The sequence below is a fragment of the Salvia splendens genome, chromosome 5, assembly GCF_004379255.2.
Source record: "Salvia splendens isolate huo1 chromosome 5, SspV2, whole genome shotgun sequence".
NCBI lineage: Eukaryota > Viridiplantae > Streptophyta > Magnoliopsida > Lamiales > Lamiaceae > Salvia > Salvia splendens.
Window position 1 is genome coordinate 15,407,145 of NC_056036.1, and position 21,100 is coordinate 15,428,244.

At 33.4% G+C, this 21,100-nt stretch overlaps 1 protein-coding gene across 1 annotated transcript; it reads left to right on the forward strand.

Moving 5' to 3' along the window:
- Positions 1–2,824: 2,824 nt before the first annotated feature.
- On the forward strand, positions 2,825–3,757 carry LOC121802586 (mannose/glucose-specific lectin Cramoll-like). Its single transcript, XM_042202273.1, has one exon. It carries the CDS (start codon positions 2,836–2,838, stop codon positions 3,649–3,651), a length of 816 nt encoding a protein of 271 aa, XP_042058207.1. The 5' UTR covers positions 2,825–2,835; the 3' UTR covers positions 3,652–3,757.
- Positions 3,758–21,100: the final 17,343 nt, after the last annotated feature.

Sequence of the window (21,100 nt, forward strand, 5' to 3'; positions counted from 1 at the left end):
TTTCCAACGTAAATAATTGCGTCTCGATTTTTGCATCCTTAAAAAATACTCCATCCGTCCCATATAATTTGTCACCGTTTAACCCGACACGAATTTTAAGAAATATAATAGAAAATGAGTTGAAAAAGTTAGTGGCATGTGAGTCCTACTTTTATAGTATATTGGTATTAAAATATAATGTGAGTGAGAATGAGTTTGCGGAATGGAAGGTCCACTACCAAAAATGGTAAAAGTGAAAGGTGACAAATTCTTAGGGACAGACAAAAATGGAAATAAGTGACAAATTTCAAGGACGGATGGATTTAGTGTTTTTGAAGGGAATTACCAAAAAAGAATGTAAGATATTTTACATTTTGCGATAATATTTTAGAATTTAATATGGTTAAATTTCCATTTTCAAAAAATTACTCCATCCGTCCCACAATAAGAGTCATGTTCTGCAATTTCGGTCTGTTCAACCATAAGAGTTCTATTTCACTTTTACCATAAATGTTAAGTATGACTCACATTCCACCAACTTATTCACTCACATTTTTTTATAAAACTAATACTCACTTCGTCCTCGAAATATTGTCCACATTTGATTAGGCACGAATTTTAAGAAATGTGAAGAAAATTGTGTGGAAAAGTTAGTGGAATGTGAGTTCGACCTTTATATATTAATTTTATAATAAAATGTGATATAATGAATTAGTGGAAAATGGACTCCATTTACTAAAAATGGGAAAAAAACAAAGTGGATAACTTTTTTTACAAATTGACCAAAATGACAAAAGTGGACAACATTTCACAGACGGATGAAGTGTATATAAGTGAGACTCATATTCCACTAATTTATTCAATCCACTTTTCTTTATATTTCTTAAAACCTGTCATAATCAAATAGAACTCCGTGGTGAAATGGAGTATGCACATTCGTTCCAAGTGAAATAAGTCCATTGCAAGAGGCATATAGTACCATTTTGGTTTGACCAATTATAAATGGCATCTCTAGAAAACAAAACATTTTTATACACATAAATTTAGTGCATCCTCTCACATCACACACAAATCATGTTATCAACTTTCTTATTCTCTGTGTAATTCATTTAGGTCACAAATAGTGAGAAACAACAAACCTTAGAGCATCCACACTGGGACGGATGTCCCGGCGGATATCCCGACGGACTTCCTAAAAACACTCCATGCCACGTCATAAGGACATCCCACTGCACTGCAATGTCATAAGGACATCCCACTGCACAATAGCAGACATCCCCATGGACATCCACAATAATAAAAATTCACTAATGCACCAAACTAAACAATTTACGGAATTAAAATTTCGACACGAATACGGACGGAGAAAGTGCAATGATAATTTCATTAAATAAAAAAATAAAAAAAGTACATTTCAACCGACGGTGTGTCGAACGATTTATCTCCCTGAACGATTAAATAAAAAAATAAAAAAGTACATTCCCTGGGTACTATAGTTCGACGATGGATGGGTCGAGGTAGCGCATGTTGCTGCTGCTGCTGCAAGGATGCTTGTATCGAACGATTTATCTCCCTGGACGTAACGGCCCGCAACTGTTCTCTAATTCGCCGACGTACGTCATTAGAAATTCCACGACTACCACCCGCACCACTACCACTATCACTACCACTACCACTAGCACTAACCATTCTGGATATATAAAAGAAACGTAGAGAGAGAGAGAGAGAGAAACTCGTTAAAACAAGTGGTGCGAATGAAATGAAGTTCAACGAGCCTTATATATAGAGTTTTTTTTAAAAAAAATCGGGACGTCCGTCGGGAACCCGCAATGGCGGATGTCACAACGGACGTCGTCGGAATGCCGCGGAGCTCCGGTGTCTGTAGCGGACGTCCGTATCCGTCCCTCCCGCGCGGACGTCCGGCACGCTGGTCGGACGGCCGCCGTTGTGGATGCTATTAGCTTAATTTTAGGGTGACTTATACACGTTACCGTTTTAATTAATTACTTCATCGCACAAGTTAATCAAATTCATATTCTTTTGAAGATATTTCAACTAATTTAGTCATTCCATAATTTAGCAACAGATCAATCATTTGAATACATACTCTTTTATTTTTCTCTTATTTTATACTACTGTTTCTCTATTTTATTTTGTCTACTAGTTTATATTCTTTGTCACTTTAGACGCCAATTTCTTAAATTAGATGCTAAAAAGAAAGGTACTCCATCAATTAACTTAAGACGAATAAAATACTTTATATAAATGCAAATTAGTTTTTAGTTATAAGAATACAAAATATTTTCTTTGAAATGCACACTCTCCATACACACTTATAGGAAAATGTTCAAATTAGAATTTTTAAAATTATGAACGTGAAAACCAATTGCTCTCAACGTATAATTAAAGTATATGCCTGTGACTATATTACAATTTGTTAAAGGTAACTCATTAAGTCCAATACGTAAACAATTTATACGTGGACTCGCATAATATTCCTTTCTTATATACACATGTAGTGTTCAATGAAAATGATCCACGTGAGAACCTTCAAAATATCGCACCGAACTTATAAAGTTACTAAATTTGCATAAAAAATGGAAAATATTAAATAAAATAAAAATTTTCCTTATGGGATTCACACCCAAATTCAGTATACATTCAATCAAGACATACCACCCACCTTAGACGATGAGCGTTCAAATAATCCAAACCCAAATTCGGCACATTCAATAGAGACATACATCCATGATCCACCTTAAACGACGAGGATTCAATAATTAAGAGGCCTAACCTTCCTGATGTACATATACATATGCTCTAAACCACTATAAAAAGGAGGTAGATAGTAGCACCATGTATGATCCACATCCCACAACACTAGCCATGGCCAAACTTGTGCAAACCCTAATCCCTATCCTCCCCTCCATCGCAATAATCCTGGCTGTCGCGAACACCGCGTGCTCACAAACGACAACCTTCACCTATGATTTCTCGGGCGATCACCCGAAAAATCACCTAACCTACCAAGGCGACGCCCACTTCCCTTCCGAAACAACCCACCTCCGCCTCACAAACCCCGAGCCATCCCAAGTCGGCCGAGCCTTACACCCAACCCCCATCCAATTCTGGCAAACCAACGGCCAGATCGACTTCAAAACCACCATAAACTTCATCATCACTCCCAAAGAAGACAAATTACCGGCCGACGGCCTCGCCTTCTTCATCGCCCCCGCCGGCTCCACCATCCCCGTCGGCTCCAGCGGCGCCAATCTCGGAATTTTCAACTCCTCCGGCATCGACCCTTCCGTCTTCGCCGTGGAATTCGACTCCCACGTCAACGATCCATGGGATCCTAATTTTCGCCACGTCGGCATTGACATCGGATCGAGGATTTCGAGCAATGCGACGGAGGTCGGCGGCGCCATCACCGGGCAGCGGGTTAGCGCCCGGATCAACTACGCGGGGGCCACGAAGAAGATCACTGTACATGTCACCGCAGGGGAGAAGGCGTTCCACGTCAGCTATGAGAAAAACTTGAGCAGCTTTCTTCCGGAGAAGGTTCAAGTCGGGATCTCCGCCTCCACCGGAGAAGAGACCGCCACCCACGACGTCGTGTCGTGGTATTTCAGCGCCACAATGGTGAATCACAAATCAAGCATTACCATATAATATGATGTCAGAAATTTATATAAGCCAGTGCTCAAATCGAAAAAATATAATAATATTGTTAAAATAATCAATTTGCATATATAATATCTTACATAATTTTTAAGAAGTGCTAGATGATGATTGTTTTTCGACGAATCATCAGGTTCTAAAACTGTCTCTAGAATAGAATTTTCAGTTTTTTATGAAAATTTATTTCTCAATGTATAGAAATCGTTCATTAATGGAATATAGGGTAAGTAAACAAAACGCATAACTAAATCTCTTCCAAAATGACCAATTATCTTAGGCTCATTTATTTCAATAGTTTCAAATTTAATTTCATAAAATTTTAATTCCATTCCGTGTACCGAACATAATTTATTCATCGTCTATGATTTGATAATTAATATGCTTGCAGTCTAGTACTTACCTACTAAGTCGATCTACTATATATATAAGTACTACTCCACTATACATTAACTATGCTGCATATAATTCACCGAGAATAATTATTTGCTTAAAATTGAGTTGTAGAATTATTATTTGTTTAAAATTGTGATAAAAAAAACACCAAAAGTTATTGTAGCCAATATGAATTATTTACGACAATCATATCATTCTCAAATTTATAAATTTTATATTATACATATAATAACATAAGTTGTGTATATTAAAACATTAGTACTTAGAATCCAACTAAGTTAAATATAATGCTAAAAAATCATTCGTTTTATTTACATGAACAAATTTTTAAAAATAAAGAACTACAATTTGACCAAAAAAACCAATGCTTTGTGCTTCAGTATATCTTTTGTCCAACAAAATATCCTTTATTAAAAACTCAGATTCGTTTAAAAATCAATTTTATTGAATCATATATATGATGGTTTGTGTGAATAATTTTATGTACCAAAATATTTCGTCTAGTTAAAAAGATCCGGTTGAGGCTAACTAATTAATGTATTAGTATGTCACATTCCAAATACAAAACGCATTATACCATCATAAATCCTCTTTGCCATAATGTGTTATCTTATTTCCATTTATGAAAAATTATAATTTCCTGTTTAATTCGTTTTATTGCTGTAACAATATTGAATAAAAAGATTCTCATTTAATACAATGCTGCATTGTATTTTCTATATAAGTGTGAATGTCCCGTGAAGACTCTTACAATTTTACTTACAATCAAAACACATATCTTGATATCTTATTTCAAAAATGGGTAAAGTTGCATCTTCAGTAATTTTTGCTATGGTTATGATTTTCTGCTTCAGTTTAGAGACAGGTATCGTTTCTGTACTTTATAATTTATTAGCATGAGTCTTTTTCAGCATTCTATTTACAAAACCAATAAAAGTCATTTTTACTCAGTCCGATCACACGATTTAAAATTAGAAATATTTGTAGCACCTTTCAATCTCAGTGTTTCAAAACTAATTTTTGTTTATTCTTTCAGTTATTCAATAATTTAATGTCTCTTTTTTTAATAATAATAGTAAATCTTTTCCACCTTTTCACATTATGTTTAAACTAATGAATGATATTTTTATTTTAAATTAACCTCTGCATTTTTTTTTCAGATTTTTGCATATATCAACCCTATATATACATATATTAAAATGCTCGTAATTTTTGTTGGTGTAGGTGCTCAAGAGTATCATTGTGCTGGTGGAGGATACTCTGCCTTTGAGCTTCATGGTATGCATTGTGATGTATTCAATACAGAAACTTGCAAAACTTCTTGCCATAATGCAACTCCAAAGGGATTTAAGGTTATTAGTCACGTTTGTGCTTATGAGTATACGTTTCCAGGAAGATTTTGTATTTGCACTATTAATCGTCCTTGTCCATAGATTAATTTTATTCTGATTAAATGTTTCAATACTAATTGGAGCTTTTATGAAACTGTCGTTTGCACTTTATAGTTATTCATAATTGTTTATGAATTATACTGTATTTGTTTATTTGCCACCGTGACATGGCTGCAATTTGTGAGAAATTCAACCAAACAAGTTATATTAACCCAGGTAAAATTAATTAATTAAGCTACAGAAATTTGCAAATATAATTAATCCTTAAGGGTGATAACTTAGTCAGATATATTAAGAATCCTTATCTTGAGAATGTGAGAAGTAACCTTTTGGGAGATGGCGAAGATCCTTAAATATTGATGTATATATGTTGTGGATATGGAGAAAAAAAGATATTGAGTATAATTAATATGGCACATTGACATAACACTATTTTTCTCATTATGAATCTAAGAATATAAACATTAAATCTGGTGACGAAATACGAAATTACGAATGGTGTGGAATTTCGCAGGAAATTATTTCATATTTTGGGTCAAAGTAAATTTTTAAGACAAATTAAGAATTTTTTTGAAATAATTGCATACAAAAAAGCTATACCTCGACAAGCTCTCTCCAAGAAATAAAATTATAAAAATAGAATTAATTGTATACAAACAGCTATATCTCCCAAAGTTCTCAATTAATTTACCTGGGCATACGGCCATTGTCACACGCAATTTTTCCATTTGATATTCATCCTACATCAAATATACAATAAACACTTATTTTCCAAGTAGAATATTGGGGAATTTGCAATTATTCCTAGACACTCATTCTTCACGAATAAGTGAATATATTAATCTTCTACATCAATACTAATAAAATCCACCCCTAAAAACATAGTAACAAATGTAATTCATATTATAACATAATTAATACTCACATTTTAAAATTTTGGTATGTTCATTAGTGTTATTACTAATATGGAAATTTTATTACCATTTTTTCTCTATTTCTCTCTTGCTGTATCTGTCTTTTAACAATTTCATTTTCTAATTATTTAAATTCACATACATCAATTACATCTGAGCGATTAATTTAGTCAATTTTCATTCTGATTTTTTTGAACGACATCTTGTATTTAAATCTCGACATTGGATGAAGAACGGGCTGCAAATGTTTATTTATAGAGAAATACATATAAGCTGTTGGGTCAAATTTAGTTATGCTACTAAGTCAGGAAACAAGATGGGGCAGTCCAAGCATCATACGAATATACGATGGATAAAGTTGGGCCTCGTAGCAATTCACTTTATTCCCTCTGTCCCATTAGAAATGAAATATGTTGAAGAAGGAATGTAGTGCATGCTGTGTATAAGTGGTGACACACAAGATGGTGAATGTAGGAAGCATCTAGAAGGAGCTGAGTTGGAGCCTCGTCACCTCACACGTCGATGTCTAGTCAGTATCTTCTTCATGTGGTGATGAATCAGTTAGGAGTTAGTTAGAAGTTGGTTACTTAGATATTTTGGAGATCATGTCATGTGTGATATAAATAGAGAGCTCAGTGTGATGTATGAGTCAGTTTTTGTATTCTTCACTTTCACTATGAATAAAATTCTCTCTATTTCCTCCATTGATGGAGCACACATTATCAATTTCTACATGGTATCAGTGAAAATTTCATACTTCCGCTTCATTTAAGCTTTTCTAAGCTTTGTTTTCTCTTTGATCTCCTTCGTTGAGCAAGAATGAATGGTCGTCGTGGCAATGCCAACAACAACAATGGAGCTCATTTCCAATTTGAAGACACTAGCAGTCCTTATTACTTACATCCTAGCGATAATCCTGCTCTTCATCTTGTTTCTCAACCTCTGATCGGATCTAATTACTTCAACTGGAGTCGTTCAATGACCACCGCTTTAATTGCGAAGAACAAACTTGAGTTTGTCAATGGTGCTCCGCTTCGGCCAGATAATGAAGATCTTCTCTTTTAAGCCTGGATCCGTTGTAATAACATGGTTGTATCTTGGATCAGGAACTCGATTTCACCTTAAATATGTTCTAGCATCATGTATCTGGAAGATGCTCGAGATATCTGGTTAGATCTACGTGATCGCTTCTCAGTATGTGATTCAGCTCACATCTATCAGCTTCGCCATAAGATTATGGCATTATCTCAAGGATCTGATGATATCAACACTTATTTCACCAATCTACGAATTGTTTGGGATAAATATTAGAATACTCAACCGGTTTCCTGGTGTATTTGCAGCACCTGCAGATGTCGCAGCGCAACTAAGTGGCATAATCATCAAGAAGAAGAATGTGTGATGCAATTTGTGGTTGGTTTAAATTCATCTTACTCTCAGATCGTTCTCACATTTTATCCATGGTTCATTTTCCTACTTTATCGAAGGTCTTCTCTCTAGTTCTACAAGAGGAAAGGCAACGGAAATAACACTCCATATACTCCACCTATGTTCAGTGAGCAACCTTATTCTGCCAATGCTGCATCTTCATCTTTTAATCGAAGACTATGTTCTTACTGTGGAAAAACTAATCACACAATTGATAGATGTTTTGTTCTTCATGGATTTCCTCCGGGATTTGGAAAAGGAAAATTCAAAACCAATCCTAAGGATTTTGGAGCTACTATATCTGTTAATTTTGTTGATGATTCCTCTGATCTATCAGATGGACAAAACTGTGTTATCTCAACCTGTTGCAGCACATGTTATGCTAACTTATGATCAATGTCAGCAGCTGATCTCTCTCTTGCAAAGTTTACTTTCCACTAGTCCATGCCCAACCCCTCCAGCCACACTTCATAATCCACAAGTCCAGAGCCTTTGTCATAGCGGCAATAAGCTTAGACATTATTGTATGAGGTGCCGAGTTCGAGCCCTCTTGACATTAGTTGCAACTTCCTCCTTTCTATAGTATAGGAGTTTATTTGTAATTTCATCCTTTAAGAGTTAATTTAAAAAAACAAAACACTTCATAATCCACAACCCTAACAATCTCCCCCATTCACAGGTACTACCTTATATCTTCCTTTTACAGCAAATGTTAATATTCCATCTGTTGTCTGGCTTCTTGACACAGGAGCAACATATCATGTATGCTGCAATATATCTCTTTTTAGCTCTTCATATCCTGTTGAAAATGTCTCTGTAAATCTACCAAATGGTGCCACAGCTTCAATTTGTCACATAGGAACAGTGTGTTTGACCTCCTCAATAACTCTACACTCTGTTCTCTATGTTCCTTCCTTCAACTTTAATCTCATCTTTGTTAGCTCTTTAACCAACTCTCTCTCATGTTCCATTACATTTACCCCTGACTCTCTTGTGATTCAGGGAGCTTCTCAGGTAACTGTGATTGGGAGGGGTAGCCGCATAGGAAACCTATACACACTTCAAGTAAATTCTGTATCAGAAAATTACATGCCTGCTCATTTTTCCCCTCTTAGTGTCAATTGTGTTGTTACTATTAATGTTTTGCACAAGAGACTTGGGCATTTATCTTACACCAAATTGAACTCTATGTCTGAAACTCTTTCATTCAGCAATAAAAATCATTATTTGTGTGAAATTTGTCCCATAGCTAAACAACAACATTTACTTTTCTCTAAATCTGAATTTGTTGCCTCTAAAACCTTTGACCTTATTCATTGTGATGTTTGGGGACCATTTAATCCTCGTACTCATCAAGGATACAAATATTTCCTCACAATTGTTGATGATTGTTCTAGATTTATATGGACTTTTTTAATGCAAAACAAATCTGATGTAGCCACCATACTTAGCCAAATTTTCAACACCATTCTCAATCAATTCTCCAGAAAAATCAAAGTCATTCAATCTGATAATGCTCCTGAGTTTAACCTTTCTTCTTTATACAGTTCTTTTGGGATCGTAGTACAACACTCATGTGTTGAAACCCCACAACAAAATGCCTGAGTTGAGAGAAAACATAAACAACTTTTGAATGTTGCTAGAAGTTTGATGTTTCAATCACATTTACCTATTCAATATTGGGGGGATTGTATCTTGAATGCTTCATATCTGATAAATAGAACCCCCTCTTCTGTCTTTCCTGATAACATCACTCTCTTTCAAGCCCTCTTTCAGAAACCACCTTCATATAAACACCTAAGAGTCATAGGCTACCTATGCTATGCTTCTACCTTGCACAGAGGCAGAGACAAATTTTCTCCCAGAGCCACAAAATGTGTCTTGCTGGGATATCCTGCTAATTATAAAGGATACAAGTTGCTTGAGATTGACTCCATGCAAGAAATCATCACAAGAAATGTCATCTTTCATGAATTTTTTTTTCATTTTTCTCATCTCTCACCATCTGAGTTTCCCATTCCTTCTTCTGAGTTTCCCACTGAATCTCAGACAAATAATACCCCAGAAACATCAAGCCTCCATAACCCTACACCTTTTACTCCATTAACCTCAAACAATCAAAATGATCCACCTAACTCTACCACTACAAGAGCGGGCAGAATCACAAAAAGCCTAATCACTTGACAGACTATCTGTACAATTCTGTCTCTTCTTCTTCTCTTTATCCCATCTCTACTCATTTCTCTCTCTCCAAACTTAGCCCAGAATATCTAAAATACATCATCCTCATGTCTTCCATCTATGAGCTAGCCACTTACAAACTAGCCTAAGAAATAAAAGAGTGGCAGTTGGCAATGCAAGATGAGCTTTCAGCTTTCATCCGGACTGACACTTGGTACATAATAGTTCTTCCTCAAGGGAAAATTCCCATTGATTGTAAGTGGGTATATAAGTAAAAGTATAATGCAGACGTCTCTGTTGAAAGATATAAAGCCAGATTAGTGGCAAAAGGCTTTACACAACTTGAAGGTGCGGACTTCTTAGACACTTTCTGTCCAGTCACTAAACTCACTACTGTGAAAATGATGCTAGCCTTAGCTGCAATCAAAGGCTGGTCTCTGACTCGCTTAGACATCAACAATGTTTTTTCTATATGGGGATTTGAAAGAGGATATCTACATGACACTGCCACCAGGTCTTGAAGTAGATAGGCTGACTGTTGAGGGGACAACTCAAGAATCAACATTGGTTTGTAAATTGAAGAACTCTGTTTATGGCTTGAAGCAGGCCTCAAGGCAATGATATTTGAAGTTATCAGAAGTTCTTAAGGGCTTTGGTCTACACCAGTCAGCATCTGACCATTCCTTCTTCTACAAATCTGATGGAGCAAATAAATTATTTGGAATAGTGGTGTATGTTGATGATATTCTAGTGGCCACCACTGATCCAGAAATGACCAATGAATTCAAAGAATTTCTAGCACAACACTTCAAATTCAAAGATCTTGGAGTTCCTAAGTACTTTCTTGGACTTGAAATAGCCAGAAACAAGATCTTGGAGTTCCTAAGAATAAATATATACCGCAAATAACACGGTATACCGCAAATACGGTATATACCGCAAATCACGGTATACCGAAATCACGGTACGGTATACTGACAAAAGCAGTACGGTAACGATATCTAAATTTTGGTATACCGACTTTTCGGTATACCGCAATTGCGGTATACCGACAAAGCAGTATGGTAAAGGTATGGTTTTGTGGTCATACCGCACGGTACGGTACGGTATGCGGTATGATCATTTCGGCGCGGTATACCGTACCGTTCCAACCCTAAATACTATAGATGACTAGATTCATATACAAATTGTTGTTTCCCGAGATGCAATGTACTCAAGTTAATAGCGAAAAATAAGAAAGAAAACGAGAAAGTTTCCATAAATAGAGTATATGACTAATTTTAATGGATCTACTAAATGAAAAAAAATGAAACTACTTTTTATAAGTGAGGAGAGTAATATATTTTGAAATAAATATGTAATAACCTTTGCATTGGCCAAGATTAATTTTACATCTTAATCCATGAAATAATGGAGGCTATTAAACACCTAATTAATTTATAGTACTCTACTATCTTAGTTGGATGAGGATCCATGAAATAATTGAGAGGCTATTAAACACCTAATTTACAGTAATATCTTACTTGGATCTATCAAATAACAGTACATAAGGCCAATTAACTTAGTAATACTACGAAATAAGCCCTCAGATTAAAAAAATTACATAAGCAAAATTAAGAAAGGGTTTCGTCGAATTTTGATTTAAACTAACCCGATTGGCAAAATTAAAACCATAAAAATGGGGATATAATATAGAAAAACATGATATAAAACCAAATCGGACCCATGTGCATTAGTTCCCCACTAAACGAACCAACTTTAGTGATGATGCGGTAATCTAGTGACAGATAAACTAACACGAATTAAAAAAAAATGAAGATTGGAAAAGGGTGTAAGAGATTAGTTGTAACATCTAATCAATCCAAGGGGAAGTATTTAATTATAATGTTACAGCTGCTTAATAGTATATGTGCCAAGAATTAGTATTTTCCAGCCTAATCCAAACCATTAACACATTCTAATTAACCTCTCTCTTTCATACACACTCAACAATTGCATGAAAAATTGTGTAAGCCTGTCGGACGGCTTAAATTTCTTTTGTCGGATCTCATAATCATATTTGGGTGAAATATATACGTCATCCGTCGCGGTTAAAGATAACAATATTTTCTTTTTAATTTGTCTCAATCAAGATGATTTATTATTAAATATAAAAACTTCTTTATCTCTATTTTATTTACTTTTTCCTATTTTATTCTCTTCATTCAATGCACAAAATAAAACTGCATAAAATCTCGTGCCGCTTAGGAAATGAGTCATCTTCCTTAGATCGGAGGGAATATATATACTACCCCGTCTCTAAAAAATATAAACTATTTTCATTTTGGACCGTCTATTAAAAATAGAAGCTTTCTAAACTTTGTATTTAAGAAGTAGACCTTACAATCCACTAACTCTATTTCTACTACTTTTTCTCTTCCTCTCTATTACTTTACTCATTTTCTCCCCTCGACCTTACTTTATCAATTCTTCTCTTATTTTACAAATTGCGCATTAAAACACGTGTCATTTCAAAAGTTTCTATTTTTAAAGACGGAGTATATAAATAGAAATAAATGGAATCGCTTCTGGTTTTTCGATTGGGGAGGCTTTTTCGCCTTTCGATTGATCGTAATCCCTATAAGATATTGATATGACTTGATAATCAGATTTTTTAAATTTTCCCTATAGTCTATGGATCTATATATGGATTAGAGAGACACCTTTAGTAGTGTATTTTTATCTTAAAAGTTAAAAGTCGCCTCTTGTTTTACACATCCCTTAGCATATTTATAAGCATTGTTTGTTTGATTCTAGCAAATTTAAGGTACTTTGATTAAGTTCGATATAAATTTAATAATATTATTAATTAAATGTGCACATTAAAAGTCTCTTTTAGTAGAAGACTAGAAGAGTATCATCCGACAGAGAGACCGTAGTCCGGTAAATACGGATTGCATCGCATGTATCATCTGTGGGACACGCTCACATGCCACCATGTGCTTCATTCATATCTATTATTCTTAATTTATTACCACCCCAACATCATTTTTCTTTACTTTCCACTAACTATTTATATACTTATTGATTAATAAATAAAGTATCCCGAAAATCTTTGCCACGACAATTATATTGAATAATTCACACTCCTTTCCGTATTCCATTCAATGTAAAATCCAGAAATTTCGATCACAAATTAATTTTTTATATCAAATCTGATTTTAATCTTAATAGATAGAGAGTACGAATATCTAAAATATATGCAAAATGGATTCACTTTTTTTTACCAATATTCATTATACATAGTTACATACTATTATAATTGAATTGATAAAGTAAACTATGTAACTGAATACTACTACCTCGTAAAATATTTACTGCAGTACCTAAAAAATTCATAAAAAATAATCTTATTTTTTTAGATGAGTGAACTATAAAAACAGTCCATGAACTAAGAGTTTCTTTCGCCACTAGTTAATGTCTATCTATTTAATTATAATGAAATGAATATTATTTTAATTATTTTTATTTTTATATTTCTCTTACTTTACAAAAATTGATTTTAATCAAGGTCATCCATTTTCAAAAGTATTTTTGGTTGACTGAAGTGGTACTATATTATACTTTAGGACAAATTGTCAAATGAATCATAAAATTTCATCAAATTTTGGTTAAACCCATACTTTTAAAAAATTACTAGAACAACAAACCACCAAATTTGAAAATTTTGCAATTTATCCCATTCAAAATTTTCCGGTAGCCTATGTGTATTAATTTTAGTGACATGACGTACATGTGTACTTATTTAAAAGATGTGATGAATATGTGTACTAACTAACAACTGCTCCATTTATTCCATAATAGTGGAGTCATTTTGCTATTTTGATACGTTTCATAGAAGTTGAGTCATTTCTCTTTTTAGTAAAAGTCAACACATTTTTTTCACTTTACTCTCTCTTACTTTATTTTCTCTTATCTCTCTACCCTTTTCATTTCATACTTTATTATTCATTTACTTAACTCACTAAACATAATTTTTTCTTAAATCTCGTGCAGAAAAGAAACGTCTCAGCTACTATGGAACGGAGGGAGTACTATTTAAAAACAAGTTTGGTATGCCTCGTAAGAATTTATAAAATAGAATATTAAATTACGAAATTTTAATTTTTTTCAATTATCTCATTTGCATACAAAACAATGTTTTTTGTCAAGCTCAAAACGATATTATTTTTTATTAAAATAAGTATATATTTTTATTTTAAATAAAACTGGTATTTTTTCAATCTCTTTTATTCCTGTTATCTCAAATAAGTACTTTTCTTTTTGCCAACCAATATTATTGACACAGAAGGTAAATAAGTGATGGTGAGGGATAGATAAGCATGAGAAATGAATAAAAAGAAGAGAAAATGAAAGGAAAGGAAAGGAAAAGAAAATAAAAGAAAAGAGAAAGCAATAAATATAAACAAATTTTAATAATGTGACATTATTTTTTAGTGTTATTGAGTTGTCTAATATTGACGGAAGACAAATAAGTGATGGTGAGAAAATATGGGATATGAATAAAACGAAGAGAAAGACGAAGGAATAATAATAATAATAATAATAATAATAATAATAATAATAATAATAATAATAATAATAATAATAATAATAATAATAATATTATGTTAAGTGAGTTAAATCCGTGCAGTACTCAAATTGCATAATCTTTGGGTGAGTAATAACAGACTCAAAGAGAAAAAAATGAAAAAAACAAATGTACATATAAAAAAATATAAATATAAAATACATGTGGTAATGATGAAGTAGTCAGCTTTTGAATAGGCCAATATTCTTCTCGGGATTGGTGGAAAAGACCTCGCAATTCTCCTATAAATAATGCTATTCTCTTTCCCTAAACCTACAATTTTCACAACCCTTCTCTCTCTCTCTCTCTCACACACACACACACACACACACGATTCTTTATCTCTCTATACATATACATACATTCACAATCACAAGTATAGTTTTGTCATTTGTGTGTATATAATACACATATATATGTTGGTTGTAGAAACCTTATATAGGGTTGCATCAGATTGTAGAAATGGCCCTCTTCTTATTCTTCCACAGCTTTCTTGAACTGCAGATCACTTTAATTAGTTGATCACTCAATAACCATCTATGTAGTTCAATAAAGTTGTGGGAAGATACGATGATGGTCAAACATCAAAATTAACCACAATTCTATATCTCAATTCATACCCTGATATTTATATGCATACTCACTCTCTCTCATGTTTTGAGTAGATCTGGTAAGACCCTCTTCGATTCATTATTTTTTCTATGTTGAAAGCGAATACAGCTATAAAATTTTTAGATTCGGATCTTGATTTTACATTTATTTGTCTTTTTACAATTAATCAGTTTACTAAATCTTTAAAAGAATGATATCGAATGGTGTTTCCTCAACCGCACATTATTGGTGGATCACTTTATTTGTGATTTCAGATCTTCAATTATGTTATGCTAATTAATTATGAATGGAAAAGGCTCAGTAGCTGAAATTTATTAATTGATGATTTTTAATTACTTGTTTTTCAAAAAAATAAAATTAACCCTTGTTGTTTTCAATAGGATACACAAAGCCTTTGGCACAGGCTGTACTTTCACTCAACATCAATTTATGATGATTTTGAATTTTGTAGTTGATGCAATCAATTGATCTCATCATCAACCAAATTGCAACAACACCCCATAAGTTTCTCAATAATTTCTCATTTAGTATGTCTCTTGGACCACAAAGTTTGTATTCAAGCACCCTCCATTTCCCAGCATTTTTTACTCACAAAAAAACTTTGATTTTCCATTGGGAAACTGAAAGATAAGAAATTTAATTTGTATAGGAAAACCAAACAAATTTTTGGAAAACTAGGGTTTTTGTTTTAAATTTCCACCTGATCCTTTTTTCCTTTCTCGAATTAATGAATCTTTTCAGAAATATAAATGTTTAGTAATATTATTGAGGCTGTCATGACTATGTATCTGATCTTAATTCTTCTACCCGTTATTTGGATGACATTACTAACATATATAGTAGTACTATATATTGTCGGCTTAATATATTCACAACTTGATTTACTTGTATGTAAGCCAGTCTGGAATATATTGTTAAATAACTTGTTCCTGATTAATTACTGTTCATATATTTATACAAATCTTCATTATTACATCATTTATTTCAAGGAATTATCGAGTTATGTGTGCAGATTTCCATTCTTGCAATGTTGACCTCTGTTTTTATATTAATTTGTGTTTTAATTATTACGAAAATTGACTGTCACTTGGTTCTTTAAGATTTGCAGTGAGGGATAGATCTCGTCTGCATTGAATCTTTAATTCTTGTTCTCTGTATGATTTCATGGGTTTTAGTTTAAATTAATTAATCAATGAACAATTATACTAGTACTACTATTTACTACCTCCGTTAGCCATTATGAGTCTCATTTCTTGGCGGCACGAGTTTTAAGAAATATTAAGAAAAGTGGGTGTAAAAAGTCAGTGGAGTAGAGATTCACTTGTATATATTAGTTTTAAATGAAATGTGAGTAGAATGAGTTAGTAGAAGATGAGACCATATTACCATTTATGATAAAAGTGAACTGGGACTACTATTCGCGGACGGACTAAAATGAAAAAACGGGACTCCTATTCGCGGACGGAGGGAGTATTATTTTACCTCAAAGACTTTTCAATTACAGTACATATCTTTTGTCTGTACTTTTTCACCTTTTCTTGGAGCAGAAATGAGTTAGAAGTTAGTAGTTGCAGCATACAATAAGTTTCTTCCATTTCCCATTAATTAAATTTCTAGGATTGGTAGTGCGTTTGCTAAGGAGAGAAAGAGAGATCTTTGCTTTTGGCTATAAATTAAGAGACATAGTTTGAAAATTAATCTACCTTTTACCCATTTATGGTGTATTGTTCAGAGGCAACATTTTGATTGATTGAACAATGCAATATTGTTGTTGAGTTGCTGCTTTTAATCTAACTAATTGTGTACAATACTGTACAATCATTTTTTCTCTTGTGAAGATAAATTAATCCCCTTAATTGTTTAATAACAATTAACATTCTTACATTCTTTTATTGTTTACTAGTGAATTTGTAGTAGTTAGTCTCTAAGAAAAACTTTAGGGATAGTCATATCATGTCTCCATATATACTACATTGCATTTAATTTTAAGAATTTCGAAAACTACGTGTAATATGATCCACCACAACCAAATAACATATAGATATAAACAGATTTGTGGTTGTCATAATTTTTGTGAGGCTTAATTTGGTGAATAAATTACAAGTTGGATGGATGAGTAGATGTGACAATGACTCTGTGATAACATTCCAAACACATTGGGACGGAATTATTGGCTCTCCGTCGGTATTAACCCACGCCGTTTTTCACCGTTATATTCCACGTTTCACATACCAATTGTATATGTAAAACTTGGATAAACCTAATTATCACAACATTGGAGAGTTTTAAATACAAAAAAAAAAAAGTAACCTAACCTAATAAACTAAAACAAAGGATATTACAAGTATAATAGTATGAGTTTCAAACTATAATAGCCTCATAGCGATATAAGCAATACAATTTTAAAAAAAATAGGGGTCGTTTTATTTTATAATGTGTGTAGACCGTAGACATATAACTTTAATCCTGTCATAGTAATGAGCTCGTAGTTTAACTAATTTTAGGCCTTGATCACATGTATATATGTATAATAAACTCGATTTTTCGTCTCGTGTGGGTGATTATAAAACAAGTTTTGATCGAATAACTTTCTAATACATTACATTTCACGTGGGCTGTAATAGATAAAACATTTCAGCAGGCACTACTCAATTTTCCTTTATAATTATGATGACAACTTGTCACACAACAATTCACTCCAACTTATAAGATGTAAGCGTTGTAACATAGATTAATTACTTAATAAACACACCTTGTTGGTATAAGTAGCATTGATTAAATATGGTAAGTTTTCCTCAAATATGCTTTCTCATATCTGTACACTTTTGAAATTCGTATTTTGATTCTTTCTTGTTCCACTTCGCTTTAAAAGTATGAGCCGCTTCTTGCCTGTGCCCATGCACCAGTGTTCACTACTTAGAAGGATCTTATTGTCCATGCCTATGCATAAGCGATCACTCCCATCAACGTTACATATCATCTTTACAAATGTCATGATTTAAAAAAGAGATTTTTTGGGGTGATATTGAAATCGAAAAAGTGACCCGATTGGAAATCATTCAAATTCTTTTGGGAATTTGGGACACAGTACAACAAAAGAAATGGATAATGACACTTTTTAATGCTATTAAGGACGTTAATTTGTGTATCTAATTATACCACCAACGCTTATAAAGTGTCCTTATTGTTGGTGTCTCAACTAAAATTAGGGGACACAAATAGAAGCGTCCTAAAAAAGCAAAAGATTAAGATAATTTTCCCTCAACTTAGTGACGCTTTTTTTTGCATCTTAAACTATAATTATTTTTATAAATTTACAAACACTATTAATTGCGTCTCAATTTTTGTGTCCCTAAATAATTTTTTTTATAGTGACAGTAAATGCAGCTGACCTAGTTTTTCTGGTCAAGCCCTCAAGTTGTCACTGAAATTGTGAAACAGTTGGTAAGTCAAATAGAAGGGAAATGTGACCTGAGTCTGAGTGGGGCCAACTCATACCCATGCAATTTATTCAATAAGATAAAATGCATCTAAAATTGTTTTTTTTACAGACCAAATTGTGTTTCAAACCAACTTAATTTTAAGAGTGCAATTGGGGGTGCTGAAGCTCCCTCCATCATCCTTTGTGCTGTGTCCATCACTGATAGTCATCAAACTTTGTCCAAGATCAAACTAGTTTGAAACGAGTAGATTATTACCCAGCCCAATAAATCTTTTTACAAAATGACAAGGAGTAACACAAATCAAATAGTAGTAGTAATTGAGAGTTGAAATAAAGTGGTCCAACAAATTATAAGAGCACCCACTATGCTGTCCCCCCACCGTCCCTTAAACTTCTATTTGAGGGCCCCACTGTACTTTTTTACTCCATCCATTAACTACGGGACGGAACCTGCAACACTCCGTCCCTTAATCGTCCCTTAAATTACTATTTATTCAATTTCATTTTTTATTTTTATTTCCAACTCAATTCAATTAAAACAAACACACTTCATTAAAATTAAAATAACATTACAACATAAAATAAAAATACAACTTAAAATTCAAAAAAATAAAAAAAGACATAATTAAAATCCTAAAAAATAAAAATGACATAATTTAAAATACAATTTTATAGAGACATCCTTGAATGTTTTATGTTTCACTTTCGATGTGGGACAAAATCATTCAAGGATGTCTCTATAAAAGAGAAACAATCAAGAATGAGTTTGTCCCACATCGAAAGTGAGACATAAAACATTCAAGGATGTCTCTATAAAAGAGAAACAACCAAGAATGATTTTGTCCCACATTGAAAGTGAAACATAAAACATTCAAGGATGTCTCTATAAAAGAGAAACAACCAAGAATGAGTTTGTCCCACATCGAAAGTGAGACATAAAACATTCAAGGATGTCTCTATAAAAGAGAAACAACCAAGAATGATTTTGTCCCACATCGAAAGTGAAACATAAAACATTCAAGGTTTTCTCTATAAAAGAGAAACAACCAAGAATGAGTTTGTCCTACATCGAAAGTGAAACATAAAACATTCAAGGTTGTCTCTATAAAAGAGAAACAACCAAGAATGAGTTTGTCCTACATCGAAAGTGAAACATAAAACATTCAAGGATGTCTCTATAAAAGAGAAATAACCAAGAATGATTTTGTCCCACATCGAAAGTGAAACATAAAACATTCAAGGATGTCTCTATAAAAGAGAAACAACCAAGAATGATTTCATAAATTCGCAAGCCCATCAAATATATATGGGATATTACGAATTTCTTGTATTCATTTATTTGTAAAAATTGGTTTTAAATAAAAACAATTTTTACAAATAAAAAGTATTTTTTTTAAAATTCGATTAAAAAAAAATTGATTTATTGCGTCAACGTGACGACGCCCACTCGCGGGCCGGCAAGTGGGCGTCACGCATGGCGCAGGGGTGCGCCACGTCGCCACGACGCGTGGCGTGACAGCCCGTCCCGTGTCTCGCATGCAGGGGTCGCGGGACGGGATCGGGACGGGCGCGCGATGGGACGATGTGCCGCAACGCGTTGCGCGAGTGTTCCGTCCCTCCGCGACGGAACGCGGGACGACGGCGCACAGCGTTGCGGGTGCCCTAAATCCCTCCAAAAATAATAGGGAAAGTTGGAACAAAAAAAGGCGATTGCTTTCTGCAACAGAACTATTATTAGTACTATTTCTGACCTTTGCAAAATATAAGCCATACCACTTTGTCCAATCTTCTCAAACTAAGTCATTCATTTTCAACTAACCATTTGTCTCATTCGCATGTAAATATCCATTTTCTTCAATTTTAATTTGGTTGTCAATTATTATATATATAAATCTCACTCCAACAAATTTATGAATCACGCATTACCCACAACACACGAATAATAGTCTAAAATCATCTAAAAAAATATTATCTAAGCACTTGAAGCAATGTAGTTACAAAATTCATGCATATTTAATTTATGTTGCAACTATGCAAGTAGTAGTATATAAGAGGTAGAATTAGTATACAAAAGGGATCATAATTGGGTAGTTGTAGTGACAGTTGATAATAGAAGTTAATGTTTTTGCAATAGGTTACAAAATGCAACCTTTTATTATTTCAGTGCCACAATTAACCTTCAGTTTAAAAGGAAACAAATATATGAAATGATAAATCATGCATTATATATACATATACCTCTCCAAGAATGTGGAATTATTGAAGAATTTAGCTGCAATGGTGGGGATACATGTAGCCCAGAACCACCATGTTTTCCCACAGCTTTGTTGAACTTAAAATCCCAATTCTTGATCTTGATCAATTAGCAATTTGTAGTTCAAGAAAGCTGTGGAAAATCATGAAGTGAGCTTTTTTTTTTAATTCTTCTTGACTAGCCAGTTGTTTACATGAGAGAGGAAGAAATTGAAAA

Excerpts from the sequence above, each read along its gene's own strand:
- LOC121802586 (XM_042202273.1), top strand. The coding sequence starts at position 2,836 with ATGTATGATCCACATCCCACAACACTAGCCATGGCCAAACTTGTGCAA.